This window comes from Pristis pectinata, chromosome 7 (assembly GCF_009764475.1).
Source record: "Pristis pectinata isolate sPriPec2 chromosome 7, sPriPec2.1.pri, whole genome shotgun sequence".
NCBI lineage: Eukaryota > Metazoa > Chordata > Chondrichthyes > Rhinopristiformes > Pristidae > Pristis > Pristis pectinata.
In genome coordinates, this window is record NC_067411.1 from 87116938 (window position 1) to 87130400 (window position 13463).

The 13463-nt window shown below is 40.9% G+C and overlaps 1 protein-coding gene across 2 annotated transcripts in view; it reads right to left on the reverse strand.

The window, feature by feature from the left end:
• The window catches only part of mcc (MCC regulator of WNT signaling pathway), a 114112-nt gene extending 106206 nt beyond the window's left edge, over positions 1–7906 (reverse strand). Inside the window, exons 1-3 of one of the 2 annotated variants that reach the window (XM_052019542.1) lie at positions 7788–7906; positions 2916–3163; positions 1089–1300 (exon numbers count right to left, since the gene is read on the reverse strand). In XM_052019542.1, coding sequence (XP_051875502.1) covers positions 1089–1300; positions 2916–3163; positions 7788–7906 — 579 coding nt within the window. The remainder of the gene's footprint in view (positions 1–1088; positions 1301–2915; positions 3164–7787) is intronic. The other variant, XM_052019540.1, reaches the window with a different exon arrangement.
• Between the last annotated feature and the right edge of the window lie 5557 nt (positions 7907–13463).

Genomic DNA, 13463 nt, shown 5'->3' on the forward strand with positions numbered 1-13463 from the left:
TACTGAAAACATGAATCAAATTTCCTGTTTCTTAACTGTAAAGAGTAAAAAGATGGCATACTAAGAGAAGAGGAAAATGTGGAAAATTCTTTTTAGGCACATTTCTTCAAATAATTGCTAAAGGAAATAAAAAATAAGTTATCAAAGACTGACCAACAGCTTCATTAAAAAAAAGCTGAAAACACTGACGACAATCCTATAGCACACAACGGACATCAACTGATGACAATCCTATGGCACACAAAGTACAACATACACACACCAGCTCCACTAGTCTCATCTGACTGCTGGCCACATTAGGTGCCCTAATATAGGCTTGTCAGCAGTCCCTGGGATTCCCCACAACAACCCAGCTCAAAAAACGACTTATAACAGCAAAAGGGGAAGCACACGAAGGCAAAATGTAGCACTGTGGAGGCTGCAGTTGAAGATTTAGGGACATCAAGAGCTCTGCAAATACTACAGGATAGTGGAATTAAAACCAATATCAAATCAGCCCTAATCTCAGTGAATGGCAGAGCAGGCTTGATGGATCATCTAGTCGGTTCCTCCTCATATGTTTTTAAACTTCACTTGAAATATACACATAAGATGCTTTTGATATGTTCAAATTAGGCAAATGAAAAGTAGAGCTTGTGTTTCATAGACATCATGCCTTTGATTCAAACAGCATAGTGTAAGGAACCATTAAGGCCCAGCTCCCAACCATCATCAGCATGGCTCCCTTCCAAATCCAGGCTCTAATAAAAACTGAATCAAGTGCAAAACAGAGAAAAGAACTTCAGTGGCTTTTGTCAGTAAAAACTGGCATTAGTGAAACACTCCTTCCACACCCAACCAAGCAAACATCAGCTTTCACCAGGAAGCACTGACTGTTGCAAATGTCTGTGTTATGGAATAATCAATAAGAGTCAGGAACAAATGGTAGTCTAAAAAAAGTAATTTTATATAGCACTCTATACTATCACCAGGTTTATTATGAGCAAACCTTAAATCCAGGTATGCACTTAAAGCATATTCTTACTTACTTGGATAACTTATTTTATAGCAGGAAGGAGAAAAATGCACATAAGGAGAGCAGCACTCACTGTGTTGGCTAGCTCCAAGTAACCTCCACTCATTGGATGGCTCAAGCTTGAAGCCTGTGATAAGAGTTTCTGCAGAACGATTTGCTGATCCAGGTTAACACCTCCATATTCTAATAGTTTCTGAATGGTTGGATGAGTATGTAGCTCTGGGCTCTGAAGATCCCGGGCTCCAGAATCATACTCCCAGCTCTCTCTGGCTCCCGACATTGCACCTAGAGAAACAAAAAGGTGACTTAAAAGGTAAAAGTGCACCTGAGTAGTTTATAAAGCAGTGTAACACCACGTTTACTCTATTTGTCTACTGCATTTTATTCTAAAATAGCAACTTACCAGCTGCAGAGAAATGTAGATTTGGATTTTGGAAGGAATACTTAATGAAAGGGACTGGGAAGATGAGTTTTTGAGGATAGGATTGTATACTGTTAAAGTGAGCAATCAGGCAAGGAAAATAATGATTTGGGGTAGAAGTGGTTATTTGAATAGAAGACTATGAAATGAAGAAACTGAGAATGCCCAATTGAGGTACAAATCTATTGCACTGGAGCATTTGGATCGGACTGAAGTGAGTTGAGAGGATAAGTAAAGATTTCAAGGGTGGTAGGAACTTGGAAGTAGTTACTTGAGGAAGAATTAAATTTACCAAGAATGTTTCAGGAACTAGCAATAGTTAACTATGTACAATGAAGCCCTGTGTGCAGTACAGATAGTATGACAAAGAAACATCCTTACAAAGCAGAAAGCTGCAAGATCGTCCTACACACTTCTTTGCAAAGGCTAAACATTTCAAATTTCACAAGACCTTCCACACAAAACATCCATCCAAAATAGTCTGTTGGGTTTAATCTATATCAGTATTTGAAACAAAATATTATCCTGTGCCTCAGTGATCAGAACAGGATTCATGACATATGATCTACTGTATAGCTTAACCACAACGACCTGGAAATAGTACAAGAATTAAACAATTATTTTCTGTCTGCCTTCACAGTAGCAAATTACAAAGAAAGACCAGAAACTGCTAGAGTACTAGGATACAATGACAGTAAGGAACAAAGTAGTTCATATTAGTAAAAAGATATCGGAGAAATTAAGATGACTAAAAGAGGGCAAATCCCCTTGACTTGAAACCATACACTGCAGGGGTCTAAAAGATGGTGGATGAAGGGAGGGTTGACACATTGCTTTTCATCTTCAAAACACCCAAATTCTAGAGTCAATTTCATGGACTGAAAAGTTTCAAGTAAAACCCCAATTTTCAGGAAAGGGGAGGAAATAGAATAATAGGAGAATAAGCCTGATATTGGTAACAGAGAAAATTCTAGAATCCACTAATAAGAATGTGGTAACTGAGCACATGGAAAAGAGATATGTAAAATGATTAGGCAGAATCAACATGGTTTTACCTTGTGAGCAAGTCCTAAAGTCCTACTGGCAACACATAACACAGACAAAGAAGCATAATCACTTTCTAACTGCCCCATTAATCCAGTCTCACCTATCACAGATATTCCCTTTCTCCTATCCATCCCTCTCACTTCTTCCCAGTTCCAACAAGGGCCTCAACCTGAAACATTAACTGTTTATTTTTCCAGTGATGCTGTGCGACCTGCTGAATATTTCCAGCTTCTTCTATTTTTTTTATTTCAAGACTCAACTGTTTCTAAAATGGCCTAACTCACCATTCAATTCTATCAAAACAACATGCCCAATATGCCATTTCCCCCAAGGAAAGTGAATAAACATCAGTTACAAATACTGTAAAATATTAAATTATGCCACTATAAAGAACACACCAAAAATGTTTTTCCCTTTATCCTATCTACTTACCAAGACTGTTGTCACTGCTGGTTGGCCATGAAGCTATTCGATCTCGTAATTTTCTTTTTTTGCAACATTCATCCGACTTAACTGAAAGTTCTCCTTCTTCTTTTCTTATTTCAGACACCAACTGCATACGACAACGTGCAAAATCCTCAAAGGAAATCTTCCCATTCTCATCTGCTCCCAACTGATGCATAATCTCAGCGACTGATTCCTCCATGTTCAGTTGTCGACACACCATAAGCAAATCATTCCTGAAGAGAGGTGAACAAAGAGACCACCACAATGATTACACTTATAGAAACACAATCCCTTGGCATAGCAAAATTAAAGCATTTTGTTGACTACATGTTTAACAAATGCAACCAAGCTATTTTTTCCTGTGTTACAGTAACATTTCACTTAAGGTATTTTGTTTGCAAATATTACAAAGTTTGCCAAAGATGCTTCAATTTGAATAATGTAGATACATATAAAGGACGAATTATTTCACAAATCTTAGGCTTGGAAACAAGCCCAGAATCAAATCCATCTGCTCAAGCATTTTGTCTGAATGTTAATTTTCCAGTTAAACTTTAAACATACAAAAAGAGAAATTTTGACGATTGAAAATAACAGCTTTTATATTTAAAATAATGAACCACAAAATGGTCTTAAATGCAGCTTGAAAAGATTTGTTTCTAATAAGGAACTTCTGGCTTTCATTTACATTTCAATGCTTAAAAAATACAATATCCGAAGAGATTGAAACTAACTAAAAGGCAAAACAAACATTTTAATACATGCACAACGAAACAAAAGGTACCGAGGCCTGACAGAAAACCAGAAAAAGGCTTTGAGGACTTATTCTAAGAAGGATTGTGAAAAAAGAGCTCCTTAAAAATCCAATCTTGTATGGACCAGGAGAGAACCAGATGAATCCACGTCATGACTGGGTAAGGATAGAAAAGTGTCAGGAAAATCAGAAACATATAATTAGAAAAACTATAACATTAAGAAATATAAAGATAAATAGTATCTAACAGACAAAAAAGCAAGGATAAACCCATTGTAAAGGTACTCAAGTTTACAGATAATGGCAACATTAATTATTTTGCCACCACTTTTAAACACCATTTCTACCATGTTAGATCCATATTAGAAATGTGCAGAAAATGGAGGAAATGCACATAAAGGCTCCATTAACCATGGCAGTGGGCAAGCCACGCTTCTGGAAAGAAGAGGACATTCCAGAACCTCAAGAGCAGAAGGCCTCATCTTGAGAACAGATGCAGAAGAGACAGCAAAATTGAGAAAAACGAATGGCATCCTTACAGGAGGCAGTGTGGAAGGAGGTATGGTCGAGGTAGCTGTGGGAATCGGTGGGTTTATGGAAGATGTCAGATGTCTGCCTCCTGAGATGGATCATGAGATCCACAAAGAGGTGTCTGAGATGGTCCAGATGAATTTAAGGGTGGGGTGGAAGCTGGTGGCGAAGGTCATGAAATTGATGAGTTCTGCATGAGTGCTGGAGGCAGCATCAATGCAGCTGTTAGATGTTGTGGGGAAAGAGATGTGGGGTGTGCCACTATAGACCTGAAACAAGGATTGTTCCACATTGCCAACAAAAAGACATGTACCTAGGGTACATGCGAGTGCCCATGACTACCCCTTTGATCTGTAGAAAGTAGAGGAATTGAAAAAGGTGTGAGGAGATCTCTCCTGATGTGATGAGATCTGTAATGTTCCAGGAGATGATGGCCTGGTGTTTCTTAGTGGGGTTACAGTCCAGGAGGAGGTACGAGGACGTGTCAGAAAGCTGGTGTCTGGCAAAGACTCTAGGCAACAGCCATCCTGAGCTTCTGGTCGCAAGTCATTTAACTCTGCTTCCCACTCCCACACCAACCTGTCTGTCCTCAGCCTTCTCCATTACTATGGAGAGGCCAAACGCAAAATGGAAGAACATCTCATATTCCGCTTGGGTAGCTTGCAATCCAACAGTATGAACATTGAATTTTCCAATTTTATGCAACTCACAACCCCATTGTTCTCCTTCCACATACACTCATCCCTCCCCCCACCTCATTCCATCTGCCATCACTCCCTCCACATTTGGCTCCAGCTATCAGCTACCAGCCTCTGTCCCACCCCCTCCCACCACTTGCATTCAACTACCCATCATTTCCTATCCATCTGGTTCCACCCATCACCTACCAGTCTCCAACCCAACCCTCCCACTCCCACGTACTGCGAAATACCTGTTCTTTCCTGTTGCCTCTCAGACCTGATGCAGGGTCTCAACCCAAAATGTCGACTCACACCTTTTGCCTCCACAGATGCTGCTTGACCTGCTGAGCTCTTCCAGTGTTCTGTTTATTTTTTAAGATTCCAGATTTGCCATCTCTTTTGTCCTTCCCAAATGAAAGATTATACTATCTCTTAAAATTGATACCAATAACATGCCTTCTGAATTGAAAATAACTGTCCTCTAACTACATTGTTTATCTCTTCATCCTTTTTATTTAAAACAACAGCACAATGTTAGCAGCCTTCTATTTCTCTGGCATCACTCATGTACCCAAGCAAAATTGTCAGTAGAGTTTCCTTAATCTTTTCCCTTGCTTTTTCCTTCTTCTGAACAGTCATTTTATCTGGGTTTGCCACTTACAGATTTTTGAAGACACTTAACCACCCCTCCACCCATTATTCCACTTTTATTATGTTTATCTCATCCAGTATTTCACATTCATCTCAACCACAGCATTAGCATCATCCCCCTCTTCTGTGAAGCCAAGTACAAAACATTTATGAAGAGCCTTACCTACATTCTCTACTCCACATGTGGCTTACCATTTGTGGTCACTTTTAGGGTCTACACGTTCCTTAGCTACCCTCATACTATTTATGGATTTCCTTTAATTTTTCCCACTAGTAATTTTTTTTATTTACCTCTCCAACTTGCTTTTTAATTTCACTCTTACACTTTGTATATTCTTCTTTGCTTTCTATAGTATTAAGCTCTTGGTATAGGATACAAGCTCCCCTTTGTGGCCTTATCTTCCATGCACCTTGTCATTCACAGTCCACTAGATATGGGAGATCCACTCCATATCTTTGTGTGATTACAGTTACACTGAACCCTTTGAATCACTTCCTTTTGCTTTGAGATTTTACCTTTGAGTAGCTGTTTACTGTTCATTTTTTATTAAAATCACTTCTCACCCTACTAAAAATAGGCTTGCCCCATTTTAACTTTGTCCTTTATAGTAACTATGCTAAATCTAACAATCGTAATCATTACCATAAAAATGGTGTGCCACTGATGCTCTATTCACCTACCCAGGTTCATTCCCTGAAATTAAATCCAGAATTGCACCCCACCCCTCTCCTCCTATTGGGCTTGCTGAATATCGGCTAATAAAATCTTTCCTGGTAGGTCAAGAGACGTGATTGGATCTGATCTGTGAAAGATTTCCTCTTGTATCGTATATTTAAATGTGCATTTCAGGAAATCTATGCCTTATATCTTTCACACTGATGGTACCTCAGTTAAATTTAGGGTAATTGAAATCTCCCACTATTACTGCACTATTGTTTCTGCAATTTTCAAAAAAGTTGTCTGTAAACATCATCTTTTACCTCCCTTTCACTATTTGCAGATATATAGTACATACACAGTTGCCCCATTTTTGTTTTTTTAGTTCTATCCAAATAGCCTCATTTAACAATCTTTCTCTCATGTTATCCCTTCCCACAGTTGTGATTGTTTCTTAAACTAACACTGCTACCCTCCTTTTACTAATGCTTAAGCATTGCTTACCAGGAAGGAACATTAAAGTAATATTTTTGTAAACTATGCAACTAACATTATTTACTGCTAGAAGATAATACAGAGACACTAGTTAATACTAGTTATTAAATTGCTTGCACACATTTTTTCTGCCAGTATTCTACCAGCTGGGCATCTATGTACTATTTCTTTGGGAATTCGTTCTGTTTTCTTCAGTGAATTGCTGAGCATTAAATATTGTACACTGCTTTCCACTACCAGTGTGCTGAATGTATTCACCTATAAGTTTCATAATAAAGCCTTAAAAACAATTTTATTATTTTTAAAAAGGTCTGTTATTAAATGTACAGACGTATTTTTAAAGAGGCACTTTATGATTCAATTATTTACCAACTTCAAATTCTACTTTATCCTAGTGTGCAGTTACTCTCAATGTTCCAGTTTTAACATCACGTAAGAGTGCTTATTCTGAGTAGCTCTGTATCTCCGAACTCGCAATGATTTTACTTTAAGTTACAACTAAAATTGACTTTTTCAACCAAATTGTTTTAAGGCTTTATTGTAAAACATGAATACATACACATGTAAAAACTTTAAAAACATGAAAACTGTGTGAACCGCTAAATTAACGTTTATATTCGCGTTTCTTTCAACACTGCCACTGTAGCCATATCGGTCACCGGGATTCTCTTAAGAAACCTGCAGAAATGCATTTAAATACTGCAAATAGTTTTCCGCCTCAAAAGCCGCAGTCTTTTAAGTATGCACAGACTTCAGTTTTGAAAAACTTGCATAATTATTTTCATGTCACTTGTACCCAAAGCAGTAAAGTTTATGATTTGATATTGTTGGAACTTGAGCAAGGACTCAACCTCTTAAAAACGCATCGACTTCTGAAAAGTTTCTTCACCCCTCCCCCAACCAGTGTCACAAATATGATTAAAACTTTGTCTCCAAGGCAGGAAAGTAACACGGCTCTGTCAACAAGCTTTTAAACTATTGTTTGCAGCAAATAAGATTAACCAGTTCTTTCCCTTTCATCCTTTAAAACCTAAAACATTCTTTCTCTTCTCCCTCCCGGGGCCAGACGGAGGAAATCCGAGCCCTACCTGCTGATGTAGCCATCGCCATCTCCATCACAAGTCTGAAAAAGGCGTTTCATCCTCTCCTCCTCCCCGGTGCTCGAAGTGTCACTGCTGCCGCTACTCGCGCTCATCACCGCCGCCATCTTCTCCTCACCCAGCCCCCAAGCGCACGACGTCACAGCAGGCGCGCACCCGCGCCAGGCCGGAGTTCCAAACCGTACCGGCGCGCGGCCGCCGGTCTCCCGCCCTCCCCACACACACAGCAGGCCCCGCCTCCCCGCCCGCCCCCACACACACACACACACACACACAGAGCAGGCTCCTCCCCCGCCCACACACACACACAGGCTCCTCCCCCACCCCCCAACACTCAGCAGTCTCCTCCCCCCCATCCCAACCCAGTCAGCAGGCTCCTCCCCCCCATCCCAACCCAGTCAGCAGGCTCCTCCCCCCCCATCCCAACCCAGTCAGCAGGCTCCTCCCCCCCCATCCCAACCCAGTCAGCAGGCTCCTCCCCCTGCCCTCCCCACACACAGCAGGCTCTTACCCCCCTACCCTCCCCACACACAACAGGCTCCTCCCCCCCACCCCAACCCAGTCAGCAGGCTCCTCCCCCCGCCCCCACACACAGCAGGCTCCTCCCCCCACCCCAACCACTCAGTGCCGCAGGAGCTGCGTGTGCGCCCTCCCGCCCAGAGGAGCTGGTCGCCAGAGGAGGGATGGAGAGGCAGGTTAGTGCACGGTACAGAGTTGGATAATGCAAGGTCTGTCACCTTAATAATTGACATGCCTGAAACCAAGCAAAGATTGACAGATGGACTTAATGTTCCTAGAACAAGATAGGTTTATTTTCATATTTGTGCTACCTTTTTCGTCAGATTGTTCTCAAGAGTTTGGGCAACTAGCAAATTGCCCAAAGTTTGTTCTTAAGTTTTGTTTTATTAAGTTTTGTTCTATGTCCTGAGGTGTACCTCCCCACCCCACCCCCAACCATCTCTGTGCGAATGGGTGGCTCTTTCATATGAATCCTAATTCCAATGATAAACCTCTACAAGCTAATGTAAAACCGTTTTAGGAAATAAAGCCCTACAAGTTGAGAAAATAAAGGATGTTGACATTTTCAGCAAATGAACGACCCTCAAACATTCTTTGCTTTTTTGTAAGATCACACCCGATCTAATCTGCTGCAGTAATCTTGCACCTCTTGCTTATCAAGTATCCATCTACCTCTACCTTAAACTATTCACAGACTGATTTCACTGCCGTTTAAGGAAGAGACTTCCAAGGACACATTATCCTCAAAAAGAAAAAAAAGCCTCCTCTCTGTTTAAGTGACTTTTTTTATATAAATAGTAACCCGCAGTTCAAGCTTCTCCTATAAGGAAATATCATATCCATATCAAATTTATCAAGACTCTTCAGGATCTCGTATGTTTGACTCAATACCCTAGTCCCTCTTCTAAACTCCAATGGATACAAACCTAGCTTGTTCAACCTTTCCTCATAAGACAACTTGCCCATTCCAGGTAGAACCATAGAACCATACAGCACAAAAGAGGCCCTTCGGCCCACCATGTTGTGCCGTCCATCAAACCACCCTCACACTACCTAACAGAAAGCCTTTAATAATCCGGCATCTAATCGTTCAGAAATTCTGATGGTGTGGCACTTGGCTCACTCACTGGTCCAGAACGTGAGCTGGAATCCAGAGTACATGCGGGGTGTGCAGCCAGCATTTAAGGTTCAGAACAACAGGGGTCAGGAACATGGGTAGGTTTGCATTGGAGCGAGGATCTAGAGTGTTTCCTGCTTCCTTTAAGCTCACCAGGTTCTCTAGAAAATTTATTATACTACTGTGTAACATGTAAAAACTATGAAATAAAAGTGTGTTTGGGAATTAATCAGGATAACATCCAATAGTCCAGAAGATCTGGTACTACCAAAGTCCCTGGGATGCTGGATTATTGGAGTTTTACTGCAGTAGCCAAGTAAACCGTTTCTGAACTGCTACCAATGCACAAACATCACTCCTTAAATAAGGAGGCCAGTACTATACACAATAATCCAAATATGGTCTTGCCTATCCCACAGTTCTTCTGACCACAAACTTCTTTGTTACCACATGAATGAATACAAACCAGATGTGAAGTGTCATTGAATATTTCTCCAGGCTCTTTCCAAAACTATTTATAACCATCTACATCCTGAAGTTGCTGCAAAGTCAAAGTTGACAGTGAAGGGGAAAGCATTAGCCTGCAGGAAGATATAGATGCTCTGGTCAACTGCACAAAAAAGTGCCAAATGAAACTTAATCCAGAGAAGTGTGAAGTATTGCAATTAAGGAGATGTGACAAGGTATGGGAATATACTATGAATGGTAGGATATTGAGTGGTTTGGAGAAACAAAGGTAGCTCAATATGTAAATACACAGGTCCTTAAATATAACAAGATCAGTCAAGGTGGATAAAAAGGCAAAAGAAGCGCTTTCCTCTATTAGTCAAAGCATTGAATGTAAAAACAGAGATTATGTGAGAAATGTACACAACACTAGTTAGACCACACCATAAGTACTACATACAATTCTGTTATGGGAAAGATGTGATTGCACTGGAGAGGATGTAGAGATTTCTTAGGTTGTTGCTAGAATTGGAAAATTGTAGCTTCGAGGTAAGATTGGTCAGCTAGGATTGTTCATTTTGGAAAAGAGGCTGAGGGGAGACTTAATGAAAGTATACAAAATTCTAAGGGACCTGGATAGAAAACGTGGGATGGACCCTTATCCTTACAGAGAGGGGTTAAAAGTCAGCACACAAATTTAAAGGATGAGAGAGATAAGGAGAAACATTTTCATCCAGAGGGTGGCAGTTGTCTGGAACTCACCATCCGAAAGGATAATTGAGATAGAATCCTCATCACGTTTAAATTTACAACACAAGAGGAAGTCATTACAAGCCAACAAACTCTTACAATATCCTCCCATCCTGCTTCCAGTAGGGTCCCTATTCCATTCTCCCAGGTTCTCCAGCTCCATTGTATCTGTTCTCATGACAATGGCTTCCACACTGGTGGTTCCAAGATGCCTTCATTTTCCTCAAGTATGGTTTTCTCTCTGCCATAGTTGATAGGGCTCTTGATCACATCTATTCTATTTCCAGCTTTTCCACACCTTTCACCCTAACAGCCTCCACATTCAATGTATCATCCTCTATAATTTCCACCACCATGACACTCGTTCGCTCTGCCAGCTCCAGCAATACTCAAGTCCTTTCCCCAGAGCATCTTGTCAAGTAACTGCAACACGTCCTTTCACCTCTTTTCCTTCCACCCTCCGTGGATTTAAATGAAGCAGCGATTCACTTATGGAGACACAGAGACTGCAGATGCTGGAAATCTGGAGCAACACACAAAGGAGCTGGAGGAACTCAGCGGGTCAGGCAGCATCTATGGAAAGAAATGGACAGTCAACATTTTGGGTCGAGACCCTTCATCAGGACTGGTTCATCAGGAGTCCTGACGAAGGGTCTCAACCTGAAATATCGACTGTCCATTTCCCTCCATAGATGCTGCCTAACCTGCTGAGTTCCTCCAGCTTCTTGTGTGTTGCAGCAATTCACTTACACCTCTTTCAGTTTCCTATATTACATCTGTGCTCACAAATGGTGTCATGTGGTTTAGAAATCAAATACAGATCAGATGACCCCCCCTCCCCCTTTGAATAACACCTCCATCCAGCTGCCTGTGATTTTAATCTTCCATCCCACTCTGACTTCAGCCTTTGGCTGTTCATTCTATTCCAAAAAAGCCCAATGTAGACTGGAAGAACATCTCAACTTGCAAATTGGCACATTAAAACCCTCAAAACTTAATATTGTTGAGTTTAATTTCAAATAACAAGCCTTTCCAGTTTGTATCAGCATCACCAGTTTTGGTGAAAGGTCATCAACCTGCACTGTCAAGTTTATTTTCCTCTCGCCGTAGATGCTGCCTGATCAACTAGGTATTTCCAGCATTTTATTTCAGATTTCCAGCATCTGCACATTTTACTTCCACAGCGTGTATCTCACAGTTCCAGCATTGTTTACTTTCTTTTTTTTCCTCATCCATCCTCCATTTTCATTTGGCTTCTACTTACATCTCCTCCAGATCACTTGTTGTTAACAAGCCTTCATGCTCCTGGCACCTCCATAACCACTTGATCTACATTCTCTTGGTCTCTACCGTAAAAAAACACATTCCTATTGTTCTCTGAATCCATCCCTTTTCTCTGCAACTTAGAAATCAAAAATGTTTTACATTTTCTCAGTTCCAGTCACCCCATTATAGGAAGGACGTGCAGGCTATGGAGAGGGTTCAGAAAAGGTTTACCAGAATGCTCCCTGGATTAGAGGGCATGTGCTATAAGGAGAGGTTGGACAAACTAGGGTTGTTTTCTCTGGAGTGGCAGAGGCTGAGGGGAGACCTGACTGAAATTTATACAATTATGAGAGGCATAGATAGACAGCCAGTACCTTTTTCCCAGGGTCGGAATAGGGGGCATGCACTTAAAGTGAGAGGGGAAAAGTTCAAAGGTGATGTGTGGGGCATTTTTTTTTGCACAGTGACAGGTGGAGGTAGATATATTAGGGGCATTTAAGAGGCTCTTAGGCATATGCAGGGCATGGAGGGATATGGACCATGTGCAAACAGAAGGGATGAGGTATTATTAGCTTAATTAGTTCAGCACAACATTGTGGGCTGAAGTGTTTGTTTCTGTGTTGTACTGTTCTATGTTCCAAGATTAAAATACTGTCTTACAGAGCACCTCTCTTCAGTGCACAAGGGTAATCCTGATCTTCCAATTGTTTCTCCTTTTATTCTCCATCCTGCTTCCTCTCTGACTTGTCTTCATCCTCCCACGTTGCTCCAATAATACCCAACATAAACTGAAGGACCAAGATCTTGTCTTTCTTCTGGGTACAGACATACGGGTTAGGAAGTTGTGGGTATGCTATGTTGGTGCTGGAAGCATGGCGACACTTGTGGGCTACCCCCAGGACACTACGCAAAAAGATGTATTTCACTGTGTTTCGATGTACATGTGACTAATAAAGATATCTAAATCTAATTTAACAATTTCAGATGACCACTTTTTTTTCCACTCAACAAAATGTGGCTGTATCTTTATGTTTCAATTTGTTTTTCTTTCCCCGCCCTCTTTTATTTCTGATATTTTAAAGTAATCATTGCCTTGGCAACTTTGGTCTAAACCCCATCACAGATATTCTACTTCTACGCACCTTAAAATACACTTTTCTCACTCTTCCAGGCCTGATGAGGGGATATTGACGTGAACTCTGCTCCTCTCCTTACTGATATTACTTGATCTGCTGTGTGCTTCCAACATATTCTGTTGTTTCAGATTTGAGCAGCTTTCTACTCAAAAAGGGATTTATTTGGTACATGAATTCCTGTCTCCATGTTGCCCCTTCACCTGCAGAATGGGACCAGGTACTAAAGCAAACTATCAAGACCCACACCTTTGTCATCTAACTGCTTGTCCTGTATCCAGTCCTGGATGAGTAGCAATCTACTCATTGTTAAGAACAAAGCTATCAATTGCAATATTGACCACATTTTTCCTTGGCACTAACTATATCCCAACAATCGCTTTGAACTAATTCAGACCTTGGCAATCTATGCATTCCATTTCAAACTGAGCT